This window comes from Falco punctatus, assembly GCF_963210335.1.
Source record: "Falco punctatus genome assembly, chromosome: 7".
Taxonomy (NCBI): Eukaryota; Metazoa; Chordata; class Aves; order Falconiformes; family Falconidae; genus Falco; species Falco punctatus.
In genome coordinates this window covers 11,623,532-11,641,273 of record NC_137587.1, presented here as the reverse complement: position 1 = coordinate 11,641,273, position 17,742 = coordinate 11,623,532, and the positions used below count along the sequence as shown (strand labels likewise).

Sequence of the window (17,742 nt, the reverse complement as noted above, 5' to 3'; positions counted from 1 at the left end):
CTTGCTTTGTTGACTCTCATCTTGTGGTCAAAGTCAGCTAAATTGCCTGCACTTGAGTGGTTTCCAAGGTGAGCTACCCTTACCTGCCCTGAGATGCCTGGATGATTGTGGCTGTCCATCATGCACCTGGATGTCATGGCTTCTTTGCCAGAGCTGAAAGAGAAAGTTGGTTAATGCTGTGAGGCCTGCTATGTCTCCTGAGAAGGCAGGGGCTGAAGAGGAGAAAACCCCTTCCCAGCTATCGGCTGATACTGTGTGCATGGTGTGTGCCACAGCCCAGGCTGTGTGTGCTGTTTAGCTCCTCGGTCTCTATTCCCATATATATTAGCTCCTCCATGGCACTGCCAGGGAGCAAAGAACATTGAGGGAGGAAATGTGGAAGGAAGGAGAAGGCTGGATGGAATTTCTCCTGTGGAGCACAGATATGTGCCACATTGCAGCAAAGGGATCAGATTCCCAGTAAAGTGTCCTCTGTTGTAGGAGTGCAAAAATCTGGCATGTTGCTGAATGCTGCAAAGCCCCTTGTACTGGGATGGGGGCTATTTTAAGCAGGAATAATTCCTGTGGTTTCTTCTTAGGTGGGAGTGTCTGAAAGTTGTGTTGTCTGTTCTGTGGTAGGGTAGGTCACTTTGCTAGGCTTGGTTTAAAATGACAGCACTTGGATTCAGAGCTAGCTTCTGCAAGAGCTGTGCTGGCAAGATGGAAAAACCTTTCTGGTGTCAGTGTGGGTTGAAAGCTTTCTGTTAGGGGTGGTGAGCTGTAGTTAGAGTTAGGATTAGGGCTAAACCTAAGCTTCAAGACTGTAGAGATTTCTGAGCTTGCTCCCCACCCTCTAGCTCCCACCCCACACTTTTTTTTTTTTTGTCCCCCTTCTTTCCTTACTCTCCTTCAGGAGGACCACGAGTAGGATGAATGCTGAGGCTGGTTTAGGTGAGCAAGTTATGACTAATATTTGGATGGGTGTGAGTTACTGGTTTGTAGGTAGGCTGGGGTTTCAGGATGGCAAGGATGGAAGAACCTGTTATTGCTGAATTTAGAAAGTCCTGAAAGCGTGGTGTTTGGGGATTAGTGTTTTGGACAGCAGGTGCTCCAAAGAACTTGTGGGAGTCTTACAAGTCCATTAAGACTGAGTGAGAGCTAATGCCAGTGGAGATGAAGGGCTTATTGGCAGCATTTTGGTATTGGGCTATGGTTAAGACTAGGGTAAGAACTGATATTTGGGAGTTAAAATACTTGAAGCACTCACTTAATACAGCTGTGGTTAGGTGAGACCATTAAATTAGAGGTGGCATTGGTAAGGACAAATGTGTTATCTAGTCTGCAACAGCAATGATCAAAAAACTTGTTTATAGCTGTTGTTTGACTATAGAGTGGCCGCTGCTGAACAGTTTAATTCTATTGGGTTTGCAGAATAATAGATTCATGACTAAGTCCGTTGTTGCCTTGTGGCAAATTTTTAGTTATGGGAAGGATAATTAGCTTGTAGGTGAGGATAGGGTTAGCATTGCAATTAGAATTAAATACACTGATATCAAGCTTGAAGACTTCTGAATCGTGAAGATGTATGGTCATAGGTCTAGGGAAGCCTACAAAGATGAGACAACATTTGCAGATAGTGTTGAACAGCTTTTCCCCCTCCAGATCTCTGCTAAATATGGGCCACTGGACTCAGGATAGGGTTAATATTCAGTAGGGCAGAATCCTACATTGCCTTAAAAGCCAGGTTTGCTGCTAGATCTTGTAACATCCAGAAGGACAGAGGAGAGCTGGTCTGAGTGGGGCTCAGGATTAGCTGTGGTTTGATTCAGTAGCACTGGTTTGACTAGACCTAGAGTTAGTTTTGGGGTTATAGAGAACACTAGCCTTAGAGCTTGATCCACTGCTCAGTCTTGTGGGTCAAGTAAGCATAGAAAAAAGACACGTAATGATTTATGATGGATGTTGAGACAATTGCAGTAGCAGAGTGCTCAGAGTCTGAGAGCACTGCAGCCCAAACTGCAGCCTTTTTCCTGCTTATTTCTGTCCTCCTGTCTCCATTTAATTCAGGGTGGATGTTAACACTTCTCTTGTGATATGATTTGCTAGAGAGGAGGGAACTTTTGGGAGGAAGGAAAAGGAGGGGAAGAGGGGAGACCGAACTGGAAATGGGTGGTGAGAAACAAAGGCAGTTGGAATTTCTCTAAGGCTTCTCTTGCATCTTCCCTTACCCCAGAGGCTCCTGATAATGGAAGCAAACAAGCACAGAAAGTCTTTTGGCAGGAGGATAAAAGACTTAGCTGCTTCCTCAGCAGCAAGAATTAGATCTAGATGAAAACATTATAAATTCAGTGTGTATTTCTTTCCCTCAATTACCTCAGTGTTAGAGAATCTTTCTTGGAGCTCAGTCAGATCTTTTGGGGTGGTCCACGCTCCTTTTCTTGATTCATATAGCAAGAAATGAGTTGTGATTTTGTTCAGGTCACTTGGTCTCCTTTGCCATCAAATGGTTGTGCAGTAAAATCAGGCCACTGTGCAACACAAGAATATTCCTTTCTTCCAATCCACTGTCTAAACCTGTTTTATTGTCACAGAATCACAGAATGGTCAGGGCTGGAGGGCACCTCTGAAGATCATCTAGTCCAACCCCCTGCTAAAGCAGGTTCACCGAGAGCAGGTTGCACAGAGATGTGTCCAGGTGGGTTTTGAATGTCCCCAGAGAAGGAGACCCCACAGCCTCTCTGGGCAGCCTGTCCCGGGGCACAGTCACCCTCAGAGAAGTTTTCCCTCATATTCAGATGGAACCTCCTGAGTTGCAGTTTGTGCCCGTTGCCCCTTGTCCATCACTGGGCACCACTGAAACCAGCCTGGCTCCATCCTCTTGGCCCTCGCCCTTAAGATATTGGGAGGCAGTGACAAGATCCCCTCTCCATCTTCTCCAGGCTGTACAGGCCCAGCTCTCCCAGCCTTTCCTCATCAGGGAGATGCTCCAATCCCCTCAGCATCATCTCCGTAGCCTCTGCTGGACCCTCCCCAGCAGCTCCCTGTCCCTGTTGAACTGGGGAGCCCAGCACTGGGCCCAGCACTCCAGACGCACCTCCCCAGGGCAGAGCAGAGGGGCAGGATCACCTCCCTCGACCTGCTGGCCACGGTCCTCCTAATGCCCCCCAGGGTCCCGTTGGCCTTCTTGGCCACCAGGCCACACTGCTGGCTCGTGGGCAACTTGCTGCCCACCAGAGCTCCCAGGTCCTTCTCCGCAGAGCTGCCCCCCAGCAGGTCCCCCCCAGCCCGTACTGGTGCACGGGGCTGTCCCTCCCCAGGGGCAGGACCCTGCACTGGCCTCTGCTGAACTCCATCAGGTCCCTCTCCGCCCAGCTCTCCAGCCTGCCCAGGTCTCGCTGAGTGGCAGTGCAGCCTCTGGGGTACCAGCCGCTCCTCCCAGTTCTGCATCATCAGCAAACTGGCTGAGGGCACCCCCTGCCCCTTCCTCCAGGCCACTGGTGAGTGAGTTGGGCAAGACTGGACCCACTAGCTACAGGCCTCCAGCTGGACTCTGCACCATTGACTGCAGCCCTCTGAGCTCTGCCATTCAGCCAGTTCTCAATCCACCTCACTGTCCACCCATCTAACCCACAGTTCTCGAGCTTATGTATGAGGATATTGTGGGAGACACTGTCAAAAGCTTTGCTGAGGTCAAGGTAGACAACATCCACTGCCCTTCCCTGATCTTCCCAGCCAGTCATACAATCACAGAAGGCTATTTGGTTGGTCAGATGTGGTTTCCCCTTGGTGGATTGATGGTGGCTACTGATAACCTTTTCTTCCACATGTTTGGAGATGACCTCTAGGATCATTACCTTTCCATGGATGGAGGTGAGGCTGACCAGCCTGTAGTTTCCTGGGCTCTCTTTCTTGCCCTTTTTGAAGACTGGAATGCCAACAGCTTTCCTCCAGTTCTCAGGCACCTCTCTTGTCCTCCATGACGTTTCAAAGATGATGGAGAGTGGCTTAGCAATAACATCTGCCACCTCCCTCACCACTCGGGAGTGCATCCCATCAGGGTCTATGGATTTATGGTGTCTGGTTTACTTAGGTGATTTCTAACCTGATCCTTCTTGACCAAGGGAAAATATTCCTTTCTCCGGACTTCCTCTTTTGCCTCCAGGGTTTCAGAAACCTGAGGACTGGCCTTGGCAGTAAAGCCTGAAGCAAAGAAGGCATTCAGTAACTCCCCCTTCTCTGTGTCCTTTGCTACCAGGGCACTCACCTCATTCAGCAGAAGGCCTGCATTTTCCCTAGTCATCATTTCCTTACTGATGTACTTGAAGAAGCCCTTCATACAGTCCTTGACCTCCCTTGCCAGATTTAATTCCAAACAGGCCTCAGCCTTCCTCGTCACCTCCCTGCACATTCTGACAATGTCCCTATATTCCTCCCAAGTGGTCTGTTCCTTTTTCCACATTCTGTAAAATTCCTTCTGTTTGACTTTTTGCCAGGAGCTCCTTGCAGTCCTCCACAGTCTTTTTTAAACTATATTTTGTCAGTTCTGTGTTTGGAAACTCGCCTAACATGATACAGTCTTTATATTCCAGTTAGTGCAATCAGTTAAGAAAAATCTGGTTCTAATCTTAATTTTATTTGAACACCAGTTGCTTTGTTAAAAACAGTTACTAACCTTGTTTCCACTGTATATCATCTGAAGATCTTGCTAAGCAAAATACAAATGTGGTTTGTTGATGCAGTGATTTTTCTTTGATCTGCATCTTCCTTACATTAGCTAGAATATATAAAGAATATATAAAAGAAATTGAAGAATTTCGCTGAGGTTTAAGAATGGCATATCTCGATACTTTTTTCCTGTTCATTAGCTGATCACAGAGGCAGACAAGACCATAAACATGAAGTCAGAACAGTAACTTTTAACTAAAGAATAAAACTAATCTGAGTTATCCAAGTAGCTAATTTTTAAGGAGATTATTTTATCAGGAACCTCTTGGACACATAGTCTTTTACTTGCAGCTCATGCATTCCACTAAATAGGATCTTGAGACATGTTTACATAATGCAGACTGTGTATACTGCCATCCTTTTTTTAAGTGTTCGCTGTCTCTGAATACTGCTAAGTTCTGTGATAATGCTTCTAAAGTAAGATTAATGTGAGCACATGTTGATTTAAGACACTTTGAAATGTTACCTTATGGAATTTAAGCATTACTGAGTGGTCCTTTACCATTTGTTCCTTTGGTCCATTATCAAAGCTCCTTGTAAGTTGAGGAGCTGGTCTCCGGCTGTGGTCAAACTGGTTCTTCTGTTGCTGCAGAGGTCTATGTGGAATTGTCTAATATAGGGCTTCATTATGATTTGTGATAATTAGAATAGCTTAACAAGTTATAATAATTTCATGTTATCTATCCAGTGCCTTATCTCTTAGGATCATTTAAGTTAATACAGTTTCTCCAGAAATCTGTAAAATATAAGTGCGCTTTCTTCTTATACTATACATTGTTTCATCTTTCTGATGCTCAGTTTAATTTGGTTTTGTATTAGTCACTGGTTTGGCTTCTTCTGTGCCATCTCCTTTCCTAAATATCTGTAAAATATTTCATATATCTGAGAATTAGTACAGAACTTTGAAAGATGCTGTGAATTTTTTAGTATGACCATTTGTTTTCTTCTTTTCTGCCTTTTTTTGCTATAACTATACAGTGTTTTAGTAGCTTGTTATGAAGTCTTGTGTCAGGTTTTTCTGAAAATCTAATTAATGTCATCTGGTTCTATTTTACCTACTTTTTCATTGACACAAGAAAATAATTTTTAGAGATGCTCTTCTGCAAAAGGTGCGCATTAAATGCTACCAGATCGTATTATTCCAGAGGGTTTGCACAATTTTTAGTGTTCATTTCGACCATATTAGTGTACAGATGCTGGATGCATAGATTTGTAATTTTCTGAAATGTTTCTAGAAATATTAAAATAGGGCAAAACATGTAATGCCATTCAGTCCCCCAGAACAGTTGCTGTTTCTCTTGAAATTGCAAGTATTAGTTAATATAAGCATTTGGTGGCAGTGTGGTGTTTAAACTAGCATAACTAGCCTCAGCATCCTGCCAGCTGTTCCTGCCCGCTTTGGCCCCTGCAAGTGTGCCAGGAAACAAGTGAGCACAGCCCATGGTAAGCAGGGCACAAACCTAGCTGACAAAATAATATTTTGTTTTCTTGTGGGTGTTTTTTTCAGCCAAATCAGTTCCTTTTTCAGATTTGCTTCAAACATCTGTACCAGCATAGCAGAGAAAGCAGCATGGAGGTATATCTGGCTGTCTGGTAATCGTGTTGCATTTTTCCACATGGATGTTACGGACTGTCTTGAGTGCTAGTCTGCCTCACTTGGGACACTGTCTTTTCTACAAAGTTTGTGATGTATTGCTTTTGTGTTATTCCACTGTCTTTCTATAATGCCAGTTAACGTTGTATTTAAGCACTCAAGTCAGTCTTTTCCTGGTTTAGCATTCTCTTAGGTGGTTTGCCCTAAGATGAAAAAAAAGCACTGTGTAATCAAAATGTTTCTGCCTTTGCAAGGTTTTTGTTTGTTTGTTTTAAAAGAAAGCTTGGTATGGTCCATTTCTATACTCTTGTACTTATGGTGGCAACCTTGCAAAGATGAGGGTGTTTTTCCAATGAGGGCAGCAGCACGAACTGGTTGTTCTTCCCTCCATGTTAAATATGCTGCCTGAGTTGTTGAAGTCCAAGTTTTGCATTGCCCTTGTGACTGACCTTCTGCTGTCTGATGTAAGCAGGCAGGAACAAGTCCTGCAACAACACTGCCTGGTGTTGACAGAGGTTTAAGAGCAGGCAACACAGAGCACATCTCAGCCAGGTTGTCAATGTGCCTGCAACTACCTTCCTGTTTGTGATGGTATCTCTGAAAGCTACAGATGCAGGAGTTTGTGACTCCTGGGTTATTTGTTAACTCCAGAAGCATTTAACAGAGCAAACAATTTGTGTGCAATCCAGAGTACAAAGTGTTACCATACAGATACTGAGAAAAGCCTTCTTGCTTATAAGGGTTCGAAGGGGATTTCCAAGCTTTGAAACTGTGGGGGAAATATTCAAACCCTTTAGGCATAGCAACAAACAGATTCAAGAGTGCTCCAGCAAGGCGCCTTAAAAAAAGTTGGCTGGATTTCAGTTTGACAGCTGAATTTTATTTCTCACACTCTGTGCTCATTCCTGTGTTTTTCTTCTGGTACCAAGAAACATTGCTGAAAACAAAGCAACCCCCGTCACTTCGTATTTTATGAAACTATTAAAAAGTGAATGTTTTCACTTCTCTAAAAGCTGCTTTTATGGTGTTGAAAAACACCAGGTTTGATAATAAGGGTAGTTGCATAATACTTAAGTGCAGTATAATATTCTCTTAATTAGAATTTGCTCTTTCCTTGCACTTGAGTGTGTTGTCATTTAATGTGGAGAGGGGAAGCACTGCTTTTTCTGTTGTACAAAGCTTAAACTATTGTGAATGCTTCTCGAAACAATGTATGTTGAATACTGTATTTTTGCACTTTTTAATTTGACATTAGTGTCCCCCCACTGTTCCTGATGAGTGGGCATAAACTTTGTTGTTCAGAAGTGACAAGAAGCCTTTTCCGCAGCAATATTAATAGGTTTTGATAGGGTTTTTCTTCTGTTTTTTCTTTCTTTTTTCCTCCTTTTTTTCAAATTCCATATTATGGCATGAACATAATAGCCTTTCTTATATTAAAAATCCTCTTTGGATTTGCTCATGTATCTCCATTGTATGTTATACTACTTTGGTTTTTGGCATTTATATCAGTAGACATTTTGGATTGTTGAAGAATTTGAGCAATACCATGATTTTTATTTCTAATCACCAACACATTTCCTATGTAGACTTGCAGAGAAAAATGCTCAGGTGATCTAAGCTTTCTGTGTTCTGAAGCTTGTCATACCCTTAGATCTGTTATAGACATTAAAATTATTTCACAATGTTCTTCTTACTGCTCTTATCAAAGGACATGCTTGTTTAGATATGTTTTCTTTGTTTGGTCTTCAATTGTACTGTTGATTTCTGTTTGCAGATTTACCATGTTAAATATGATAGTACTAATAATTAAGTCCTTCCCTCATTTTTGTTGTGCTTTTAAGGCTTGTATTCTGTGTGCACACTGGTATCAGAAGAAAGACATACATTTCGTTTATAAATGTGTTTACAGAAGTTGAAATGTATTAATACTCTTACAGAAGAGTCCTATTTTCAGGTTTATTACTGCTGCAATTTCAAATATTATTGGCTGTGTAAGCCAGAGTTGAAGTCTTGAGGTCACACTTTTTTAAAAAAAAAGGTTAATTTTTTAATTAATGGTTTAAAATAGCAAAACCAATCTTTTTTCTTTCTTTTTCAAACAATAATTCCTATACTTGTTTTTTTTAAAACCAACCTCTAGCTCTTGTTTTGCTGCTGTGTGCCAGGTTGAGAGATAAATGTCGTAAGATGTTGTAGTTTCACAATCCCGTCCATTAGGATAGTCAGGGCTACGCATGGGAAAAGGCGATCCCAGTAGTCTCACCTGCTCCCAGTCTCATTCCATGTCCTGGCTGCATTTTCATGCCAGGACAAACCTCTGAGCTGTAGCCTGAACAGGGGGAGTGGTGCTGGCTGAAGACTGTTACGTTGGCTCAGTTCACATAGGCTTAGTCGGTCCACTTCAGTCTTTCTCCTTGTGCCAACAAACGTGTGTGCATAGGTGGAGGGGGCAAGGCTAGGAATGGCTGGCTGAGGGAAGGGGGAAGGTAGGAACACTCTTTCTGTTCTTTCTGTGGCAGCACCAGTACATAACAGTACAAAATGATGGTGAAATAGTGCACGAGTCATCTAGCTGATGTGGAATACCAGAAAAATGTGAGACTCTTTTGTGCTTTTGCTGAGATACAAATGGACTCGAGACACCCACATGCTAGTGGTTAAATAAAAAAATAATTTAAATGTCTTTACTTCTTCATGTCAAGATAAATTCCATTGTGGGTTTGTTATGGCCAGTCCTTACTTCCAAATCAATTTAGTCAGCATGGTGTCCATTTGCAAAGATTAAGTTTTCTTAGTAGAAGTTGCGGTGAATCCTTTCTAATGGTTGTGTAGTTGGCATTCCCCTGTTTTCCCAGCTAGGCAATGAATGAAATCAGGTGGGAGTTTTTTAAATTCCCTTTTCTTTTGTATGTGATGTGAAACGGGATATCACTGGAGCCTCGTGAGCACCGTGCTGCATTGTGATTGTTCCTGCTGTAGGGAGGCGTGTTCACGCGGTGCGTGGGATGCTGGGGGAAGTCTTGCAGTGAGGTAGCAGCCTTGCTGTATTACAGCACTTCTCTGTGGCTCCTGAGCATTAAGAGGGTCATGTCAATGAGCAACGCTGAATGTGTTTTTAAAGTTTTGTCCCTTCAGTTGCCAAGTCTGTTAAAGTGAGTTTGAGTAGCATTTCTGAGGCTGGGACAATGGACTTTCAGAAACTTTGAGATGAACCTGGACAGAAAAAGTTAGAAATGAGTATAAGGTTTGCAGTGTTTGGTTTGGTGCTGTGACTCAGAGAGAGATACATTTTGCTGCTTGGTGTGTTGAAGGGATTCAGCAGAAGTGCCCCTTGTGTTCAGCTGTGTGTTTCCATGTAAACATTCCTGCAGCATACTCAGGGTTGTATGTAAATCACATGTTGCATTCTCTGTTTGGAAGGAGAAGCCTGTGTGAATAGCTGTCTTCTTTTTGCCTAAACCAACCTTCATGTCGTCATTGTACTGCATTGATGATTATTGTGTCTGGCTTCTCTTGAAGCTGTAGCTGTGCTATACTTCTTTTATTGCTTATAAAGAAGATCTTCAATGTCTTCTTACAGTTGACTGGTGAGGGAAATATATTTAGAGAATTGTGAGTGAATCATCTCTTCATTACTGTGGCTGTAAGTAACATCTGCATAAAATCCAGGCAAATCCTGATCTTTGAAAGATCAACATCCTTTGAATTGTATGCTTGCTTTCTTTGTAGTGGGTTGACCTTGGCTGGATGCCAGGTACCCACCAAGCCGCTCTATCACTGCCCTCCTAAGCAGAACAGGGGGAGGGCAAGAAAATAAGACGGAAGAATCTCGTGGGTCAAGGTAAAGGCAGTTTAATAAAGCAAAAGCAAAGGCCGCATGTGTAAGCAAAGAAAGACAAAGGAGTTACTATCTACTTCCCATCAGCAGGCAATATCCAGCCACTTCCCAGGAAGCAAGGCTTCAGTATATGTAGTGGTTACTCTGGAAGACAAATGTTGTAATAATAAATGCCCCCTCTTCTCCTTTCTCTTAGCTTTTATTGCTAAGCAGACATCATATGGTATGGAATATCCCTTTGGTCAATTTGGGTCAGCTGTTCTGGCTATATCCCCTCCCAAGGTATTGCCCACCCCCAGTTTAGGGGTGAAGGGGCAATGTTGGAGAGACAGCCTTGATACTGTGTGAACACTGCTCAGTAGTAGCCAAAGCACTGGTGTGTTATCAACACCTCTGTAGAAACCAATACAAAACACAGAACTATGAGGGCTGCTATGGTGAAAATTAACTCCATCTCAGCCAGATGATACACTTTTATAGTGTAAATCTGTGTGTTTGAATAACCCTTTGTACTGTACTGAATTATGTAGCCTGCTGATTATTCCCAGGGTTCACCCTTTTCTTTCCCTGTGTCCAAAGAGGATGGGAAATGTGACCACTCAAAAACTGTCACTCAGGGGAGCAGACCTGGATCTTCTCTGTTGTTCTTTATGTTGTTTTTTTTCTGGAAAAGGAAAGGAGCACTCGTGTGTGTTTCTGGAGAAATATGGTTGGTGAGGAGAAAATTAACCGATCCTTGGGGATTTTTATTCTCTCTAAGGCTTTTCACTGGAGTCTTCTGTATTTGGTGACATAAATTGAACTTGGCTATTTGTCTTCTGCATTTACTCTGCTATTAACTCCTCATCTCCCTGTGTGGATAAGAGACTCCTGTGCCAGCAAACCTCTCCCTGTATTGCATGGTTTACTGGTAGCGAAGCAAAAAACACAGCAGATCGGGGAGGCTGGCAGGGGCACACTGTCAGGCATCTGTTGAGAACGGAGTCAGAGATGTGGATGGGAGGAGATGGCAGGGAAAGGTAGGGTGCCCAAGGGAACAATGTTGAAAAGGCTGCAGCATCTCCCCAGCTCTGAAAGTAAACCCCAGAGAGCCAGGAGCTGGCTCCTGAGAGGTGCTGAGCCTATCCTGGTGCCTCTCAGCAGAACTCTCCTGGCAGCTCCTGCTCCATCTGCCCTGCTGGGAGAGGACAGGGAGTGAGCAGAGGGAAGCACTGACCCACTGAACTTTGCTGCTGCTCCCCCAATTTGTGCTGTAGTGTTCCCTCAACAAAGCACTCAGCCCATCAGGGAAAACTCACCCCTTTAGGAGCTGCTCTGTAACTATTGTCACTTGAAATAAAATACCACTTTAAAAGTTCTTCACAGAGTGTTTGTTTTGTATTGAACTGAGCCCTTAAAGACAAGATTACATGTATGCCACACTTTATAAAAGTGTCTCCTTGATTGTAACCATGTTACTTGAAATAATATTGGCATTTGTTGGCATTAGGAAAATAACACTCTAGTGGAGTGTTCACCATGTGTTTTTCATCTGCTTTCATTTTATTTTGTCTTTTCCATTTATACTTATCTTTGTCTCAAAGCTCTTCTATTTTATTTTCATTCGGTCTGCATGTGTCTTCCTTCCTTTCATCTTTTCCACGTTTCGGACAGCCATCCAGTGTTACAGTGATGACATTGAACCGTGAGGAATTCCACTGCATGGCATAAGCCCAGAAGTCAGGAATTTTTGTTCTTTGGTGTTTTTTGTTTCTCCTCCCTGCCACCTCCTTGGCTGGTGACTTCCTTTCTGTGTCTCAGTGTCCTTGTCAGATGGCAATGAGAATATTCATGAATATAAAATACATTGAGATTTTATATATCGGGACTCTGGGGGGCATTAGGAGGACTGTGGCCAGCAGGTCGAGGGAGGTGATCCTGCCCCTCTGCTCTGCCCTGGGGAGGTGCATCTGGAGTGCTGGGCCCAGTGCTGGGCTCCCCAGTTCGACAGGGACAGGGAGCTGCTGGGGAGGGTCCAGCAGAGGCTACGGAGATGCTGAGGGGACTGGAGCATGTCCCTGATGAGGAAAGGCTGGGAGAGCTGGGCCTGTACAGCCTGGAGAAGATGGAGAGGGGATCTTGTCACTGCCTCCCAATATCTTAAGGGCGAGGGCCAAGAGGATGGAGCCAGACTGGTTTCAGTGGTGCCCAGTGATGGACAAGGGGCAACGGGCACAAACTGCAACTCAGGAGGTTCCATCTGAATGTGAGGAAAAACTTCTCTGAGGGTGACTGTGCCCCGGGACAGGCTGCCCAGAGAGGCTGTGGGGTCTCCTTCTCTGGGGACATTCAAAACCCACCTGGACACATCTCTGTGCAACCTGCTCTCTGTGAACCTGCTTTAGCAGGGGGTTGGACTAGATGATCTTCAGAGGTGCCCAACCCTGACCATTCTGAGGGGCAGGGGAGAACACAAGTGCCAACAATTTATTTTTGTTGAAATGATCATTGTCTTGCTCAGCTTTTTATGGTTTCTTAATAATAATATTTATTTAAGGCATGGAGAAATGAAAGATCATGTAAAATGCTATTGATTGTGGTGATGCTAGACTGAGCCCTATGTTGCCTGTGTTCTTGTGAGTGTGCTTTTGACCCGTATACCCCCGTTCACTTGGAAATTAAGCCTGAAATTTTGCCATCTGAGTGAGGCATCCTTATCTCAGTTGGTTGGCTTGTATTCTTAATATAAGTAACCCTTTTCCTAATATAACTTGTCAGAAGCATTCTGACTAAACTTGAAGTTGGTGATCATCTATTACTGCCTGACAGCAGTGTATTTTCTGGAGAAATAAATGTTTTCTTCATTCCTTTCTCCGAGGAAGAATTGTATATGCTGAACAGGTTTTGTCTGGGTGCTGAGGTGATGGTTTTTGTTTAAACTCTTATGTTCCAATATGGCTACATGGGAGAAGGCAAGAGTAGAAGAGGGCTTCTTGAATTTTGAGCAGAAGGCACGAAATTTGCAATTGTTTTGAGTTCCTATGAAAGTTTATTTATAGCCTTGGACTGTGAAACCTCTTGTTACCCGTAAATAAGTCTGTGAAACCTCTTGTTACCCGTAAATAAGTCTTACTTATTACTAGTAAGGTAATTTGTGAAATCAGGTCACTGCCCACCAGGATGGCTTAGGATTCCTATGCCTGTTAAAAGCAGTCAGAAGCAGAAAATAGAAATCTTATGCAAGTGTCTGCTAAAAACACTAAATCTTTACTCAAAAATCAAGGGAGAAATTCCTGAAGATTTTATTAAAGCTTTGTATTCTGTTCTCGTCCTATGGGTTCTCAAGCCTAAAGCAATTGTTTTTTTCCTTCTGTTGAAAAAAATGGATGGATGCTGTTGGCTTGCTCAATCACTGCATTATGTTTCTGACCTAATAAGAAAGTTCATTGTTTTGCTAGCTGTCTATTTCTCACAAAGGGAGTGCTGTGTTTCTAAGTGAATGTTCATTTAAATATTGATTGGCATTCAGAGATTTCAGAATTCTTACAGAGAAACTAAGTATGATGCTTATTTTAGACTTGGAAATGTTAAGATTTAGTAGTGTCACAGATTACTGGTTTGTAAGGTTGCTTTGTTTTTCAGCTGCTGTGTAACAATGGCATGTATCTTTATGAAATCTGTACGTTCAGATTATAATTCTGAAAATCTGGATGACTGTAAAGTTTGGGGTTTTATTTGTAATGTAATTTAAAATTATATTGGAAATATCCACGGTAACATGGCTTTTGAAGATATATTTTTCTTTTCCTTTCCTTTCCTCTCCTCTCTCTGCTCTTTTCTGCTCTTTTTCCTTCATGTGGTTGTTTTAGCAAGTGTGCAAGCGAAGATGTGAAGTGTTGCCGATGAAGGAAAAGTGAGAGATTTTGGATTTGTTTCTTTTTTTATTAAAAAAGTGAATGAAATCTGTTTTTATTAAACTGAACATATTATTCCCCCATGTTTATTTGTTTGTTTGTTTATTTCAGGAATTTGAAGCTTTTCAAACATTTGTGGAAAATCGACTTCCGTTTGATATTGTTATTGATGGACTCAATGTTTCCCACATAAACCCCAGAAAGATACAGTGTGAAAATGTAAGTGCTGTTTAAATATTCATTAAGAGTTTTGTGTATGCTGATTGTAAAACAGTAATTGCCTCATTATTACTTATTCTCTTGAGAAACTGGTCAAACATTGTTGTAGCACGTGTTACAGTGAAGTTCAAAGAGTTATCTAGATTTCACAGATTGAAAATCATCAGTGGGAAGATGGTTCTTCTTACATATTTTACTGTATAAGCCTTAAAAAATCATACCTAAATTTCCTCATGTATGCAATGCTCATAGATACAGCTAAGGTATCAATAATAATATTATTAGGACATATACTGTCTGAGTGTGTATGTTTTCATAGTAACAGAGATTTAGGGGAACAGGCTAAATCTACCATATAGAAAATCTACTCTGATATAGTTAAGCTGGTAAGAGTTCTTCTTAAAATAACCCCTTAGTTCAAACCACATCCTGTACAAGTTTAAACTTTATTTCTCTGCCTATTGACTTAAGCATTTGAGTCCTGTTCCTACAAGGGCAGCTCAAACTGTCTGTAGTTCTTTCCACTTGGTTATTTGTAGAAGGATTATCCTGCTTTTTTACCAATACCTATTTTTGAGATTCCTTAGTACTGCCTTTTAGCATTTCACTAAGAAACGGCTTAAGAGTTTTTTCAGTGTCAATCAAATATTTACTTTAAATGAGGAGTAATGAAGTAACTGCTCACATGTATTCCAGAGCCAGAATTTAAATTTCCATGCTCTTGAAATTAAAAGTTAAAATGTGCTTGATAATAAAGGAGGTAATTTATTTCTAGTAATTACAAGAAATATGTTTTTGTTCTAAGAACTACTTTAAAACTACTCTTAAGAAGAAGGATATGCTTTCATATATGTAGTTAAAAGCAGCTGAGCTAGGGAGATTAGAGAATCTTGCTGAAGGATGTTTGTTTGAGAGTGGCAGTAAAGTTTCATGAGATACTGGCTCATGAAGAGGGTACTTTCCTTATTAAGAAAATAGGAAAGGAAATTTACACTTTGTTTTGGTGGGGTAAGGAAGGAATTGTTGATTTTCTGAGAAGAATCCCAGACAGCAAGTAGCGGCACAATGTTTCAAGATCTAGAAGGACAGATCTATGCTGCCAAGGAGGGGGAAAAGAAAGGAGGGTACTTCTGCAAGGCATGCCTGTCCCAGTGTAGGAGCTCTGAACAGGATCCTGAATGGTCTTTAAAAGCTGGAGGCAAAGGAGCAAAGAGCCAGCCTGGTTCTGATGGGTAATTATTGCTGATTTCTGATTAGAAATCTTGCTAGGAGGTATCAGCATACTGAGAAGCATAAAGTGCCTTTGAGTTCCTCCTTAGCTTCTGCTGTATTGGAAGGACTTTGGGATCCATGATGCCAGGGAGCCGCAAAAGGATTGAATGGAGGCATTAACTTTTCATTTAGGTTGGTCCATATAGATAGAGATCAGATCTCTCTTGAATCAATTAGGAGGATTTTTAGAAAAGATCTGTCTTTCCTTTCTGCACAACAGAACAGTAACTTGGGCTCACCCCATCTTACCTCTAGAAGATTCTCTTAGCTAAAATTTACTTGTTCTATGAGCTATGTTGCCATTAATTATTATTGCATTTTGTTATGCACAAAAAATGTTAATCGCTGGAGCTTCCGGCAGCCAATCTTTTGCTGTTCCTGTTATCTGGATGCTGGTTTAGATTGTGTGAAGTCACTACATGGGAGAGGATGGACGTGCCCATTGATCCAGACTTACACCTGTTGATACTCACTGTCTAGATGGTACCTTTTCTGGCAGGCAAAGTGTGTATTTGCACTCTTAAGCAACAAAATTGCTCCTTCGCTGCCCAAAAGGAATACATATGAACTACTAAAGACTTTTTCTTGTATTGAGCATCCCTATTCATTGAGATACTTCTGCATTATTTTTTTATCATAGATGTGTCTTTATACATGATTGCAGTATTACCTATTGAGTTTACAGTCTTTTCCAACTGGAAACATTGTTTAAATGTGAGATGGTGCTGCATGCTAGCGAATGCCCTTTTGTTTCTTCATGACTCTCAACTCCTGCATTGTAACATGTCAGGAAAGGACTGTGTCTTTGTTCTTATTTTGTGTACTTCTGACAAGAAGCATGTATTCTCATTTTCTTACTCTTTTTTTCAAGACTGCTAAAAACAGAAAGAAAAAAACCCCCACAAAACAACCCACAAAGCAAAGCAATCCTTTCTTCTGTCTCCAAACTTTTCTTCCAGATGAGGGAAGGGAAAGCCACAGGAATCTCTGCATATGTTGCTTTCCTGGTTAGTGGTGTTGCTGCCAGGTAGTCCCCCATCTGCAAATGCTGACCTTGTTGGACGCTGTAGTCTGCCCTTTGTCTCACAAAACATCCTCTTTAGGAGGCTGCTGTCATCACTCCAGAGGCAGCTGAATGGAAAATGTGGAGTGGGAGTGGCAGGTCCGGGGCATTCGCAGCCTGCCCTATTAAACTCTTCAGTGTACATAGGGAAACATAGTGCAGAACTAAGAGGATGGAGAGGAGCAATAAATGCAAGAGGAGCTGGAAGCAGAGCACGAAGGATGAAAAAAGCTAAGAGCGAAGGCTGCTGAGATCAAGCTGGCTGGCTAGGACAGCATGACTGGCACATTTCGGAGAGGCACGCTGTGACTCGTCAGTGACCTCTTCTGTTCGACTTGAGAGGAAATACAGGAACAGTACTTCCAAGGACCAGTGTTAAAAGCTGCCCAACCCGTGTCGAAAAGTTACATTATTTTAAGCCTCCAGGTGAAAGTCAGGCTGGGCTCTTTTCAGGGGTTCATTACTGCAGCTGTTAGACCCAGTCAGGATATTGTTTTATCAACGTTTCTGTTCCAGTGTATAGTTAGGATGCAGTGGTGATTGAAAGAGAAAATGAGATTGTTGCTCTCCATTTACAACACACTGTAAGTGTTACTATTTGCAAATTGTTAGGTTTTTTGGACCATATCCCTTACATGATTTAGAGAGAATAGGGAAATAAAGGGCATTGTTAAACACAGGAGAAGGCCTAAGATTTTTGTGAAAATAATACGGTAATTTAAATGAATTCTGGTCTTTATTTAAATTTGACAAAAAGCAGTGTTCTGCTTTGTGATTTAGCTTTAAGAACTGTAACTGTTTTCTGAAGACCAACTCTAGCTAACTCTTAATCATACAATTAACTTAAGAAAACATTGATGAAATACTCCTTTCTTCTTTGAAACATCCTAACATTTGTAATTCCATTTAGGCATTCCTTAGGCATCTTGGGAAAGGGCTGGGTTCTGTGGACAAGGCACAAGTACCTTGAGGGATGAGAAGGGAAGGAAAAAAAGCAGAAGTTGAAGGAATGATTTTTACTCATTTCATTCCCAAAGTGTTCTGACATTCTGGAAAACTAGATATGTGACTTCCAGTAGCCCCAGGCAACTTCAGTCCTCACAGCCAGCACTTACCTAGCAAATCATCATGAATATTATTGACTTGGCAGATTTACAGG

General features: G+C 42.0%; 1 protein-coding gene across 2 annotated transcripts in view; it reads left to right on the top strand.

The window, feature by feature from the left end:
• Nucleotides 1-17,742, top strand: part of PRORP (protein only RNase P catalytic subunit) — a 53,368-nt gene that overhangs the window by 12,950 nt on the left and 22,676 nt on the right. For both annotated transcript variants that reach the window (XM_080395133.1, XM_080395134.1), the window contains exon 5: nt 14,141-14,248. In XM_080395133.1, coding sequence (XP_080251259.1) covers nt 14,141-14,248 — 108 coding nt within the window. The remainder of the gene's footprint in view (nt 1-14,140; nt 14,249-17,742) is intronic.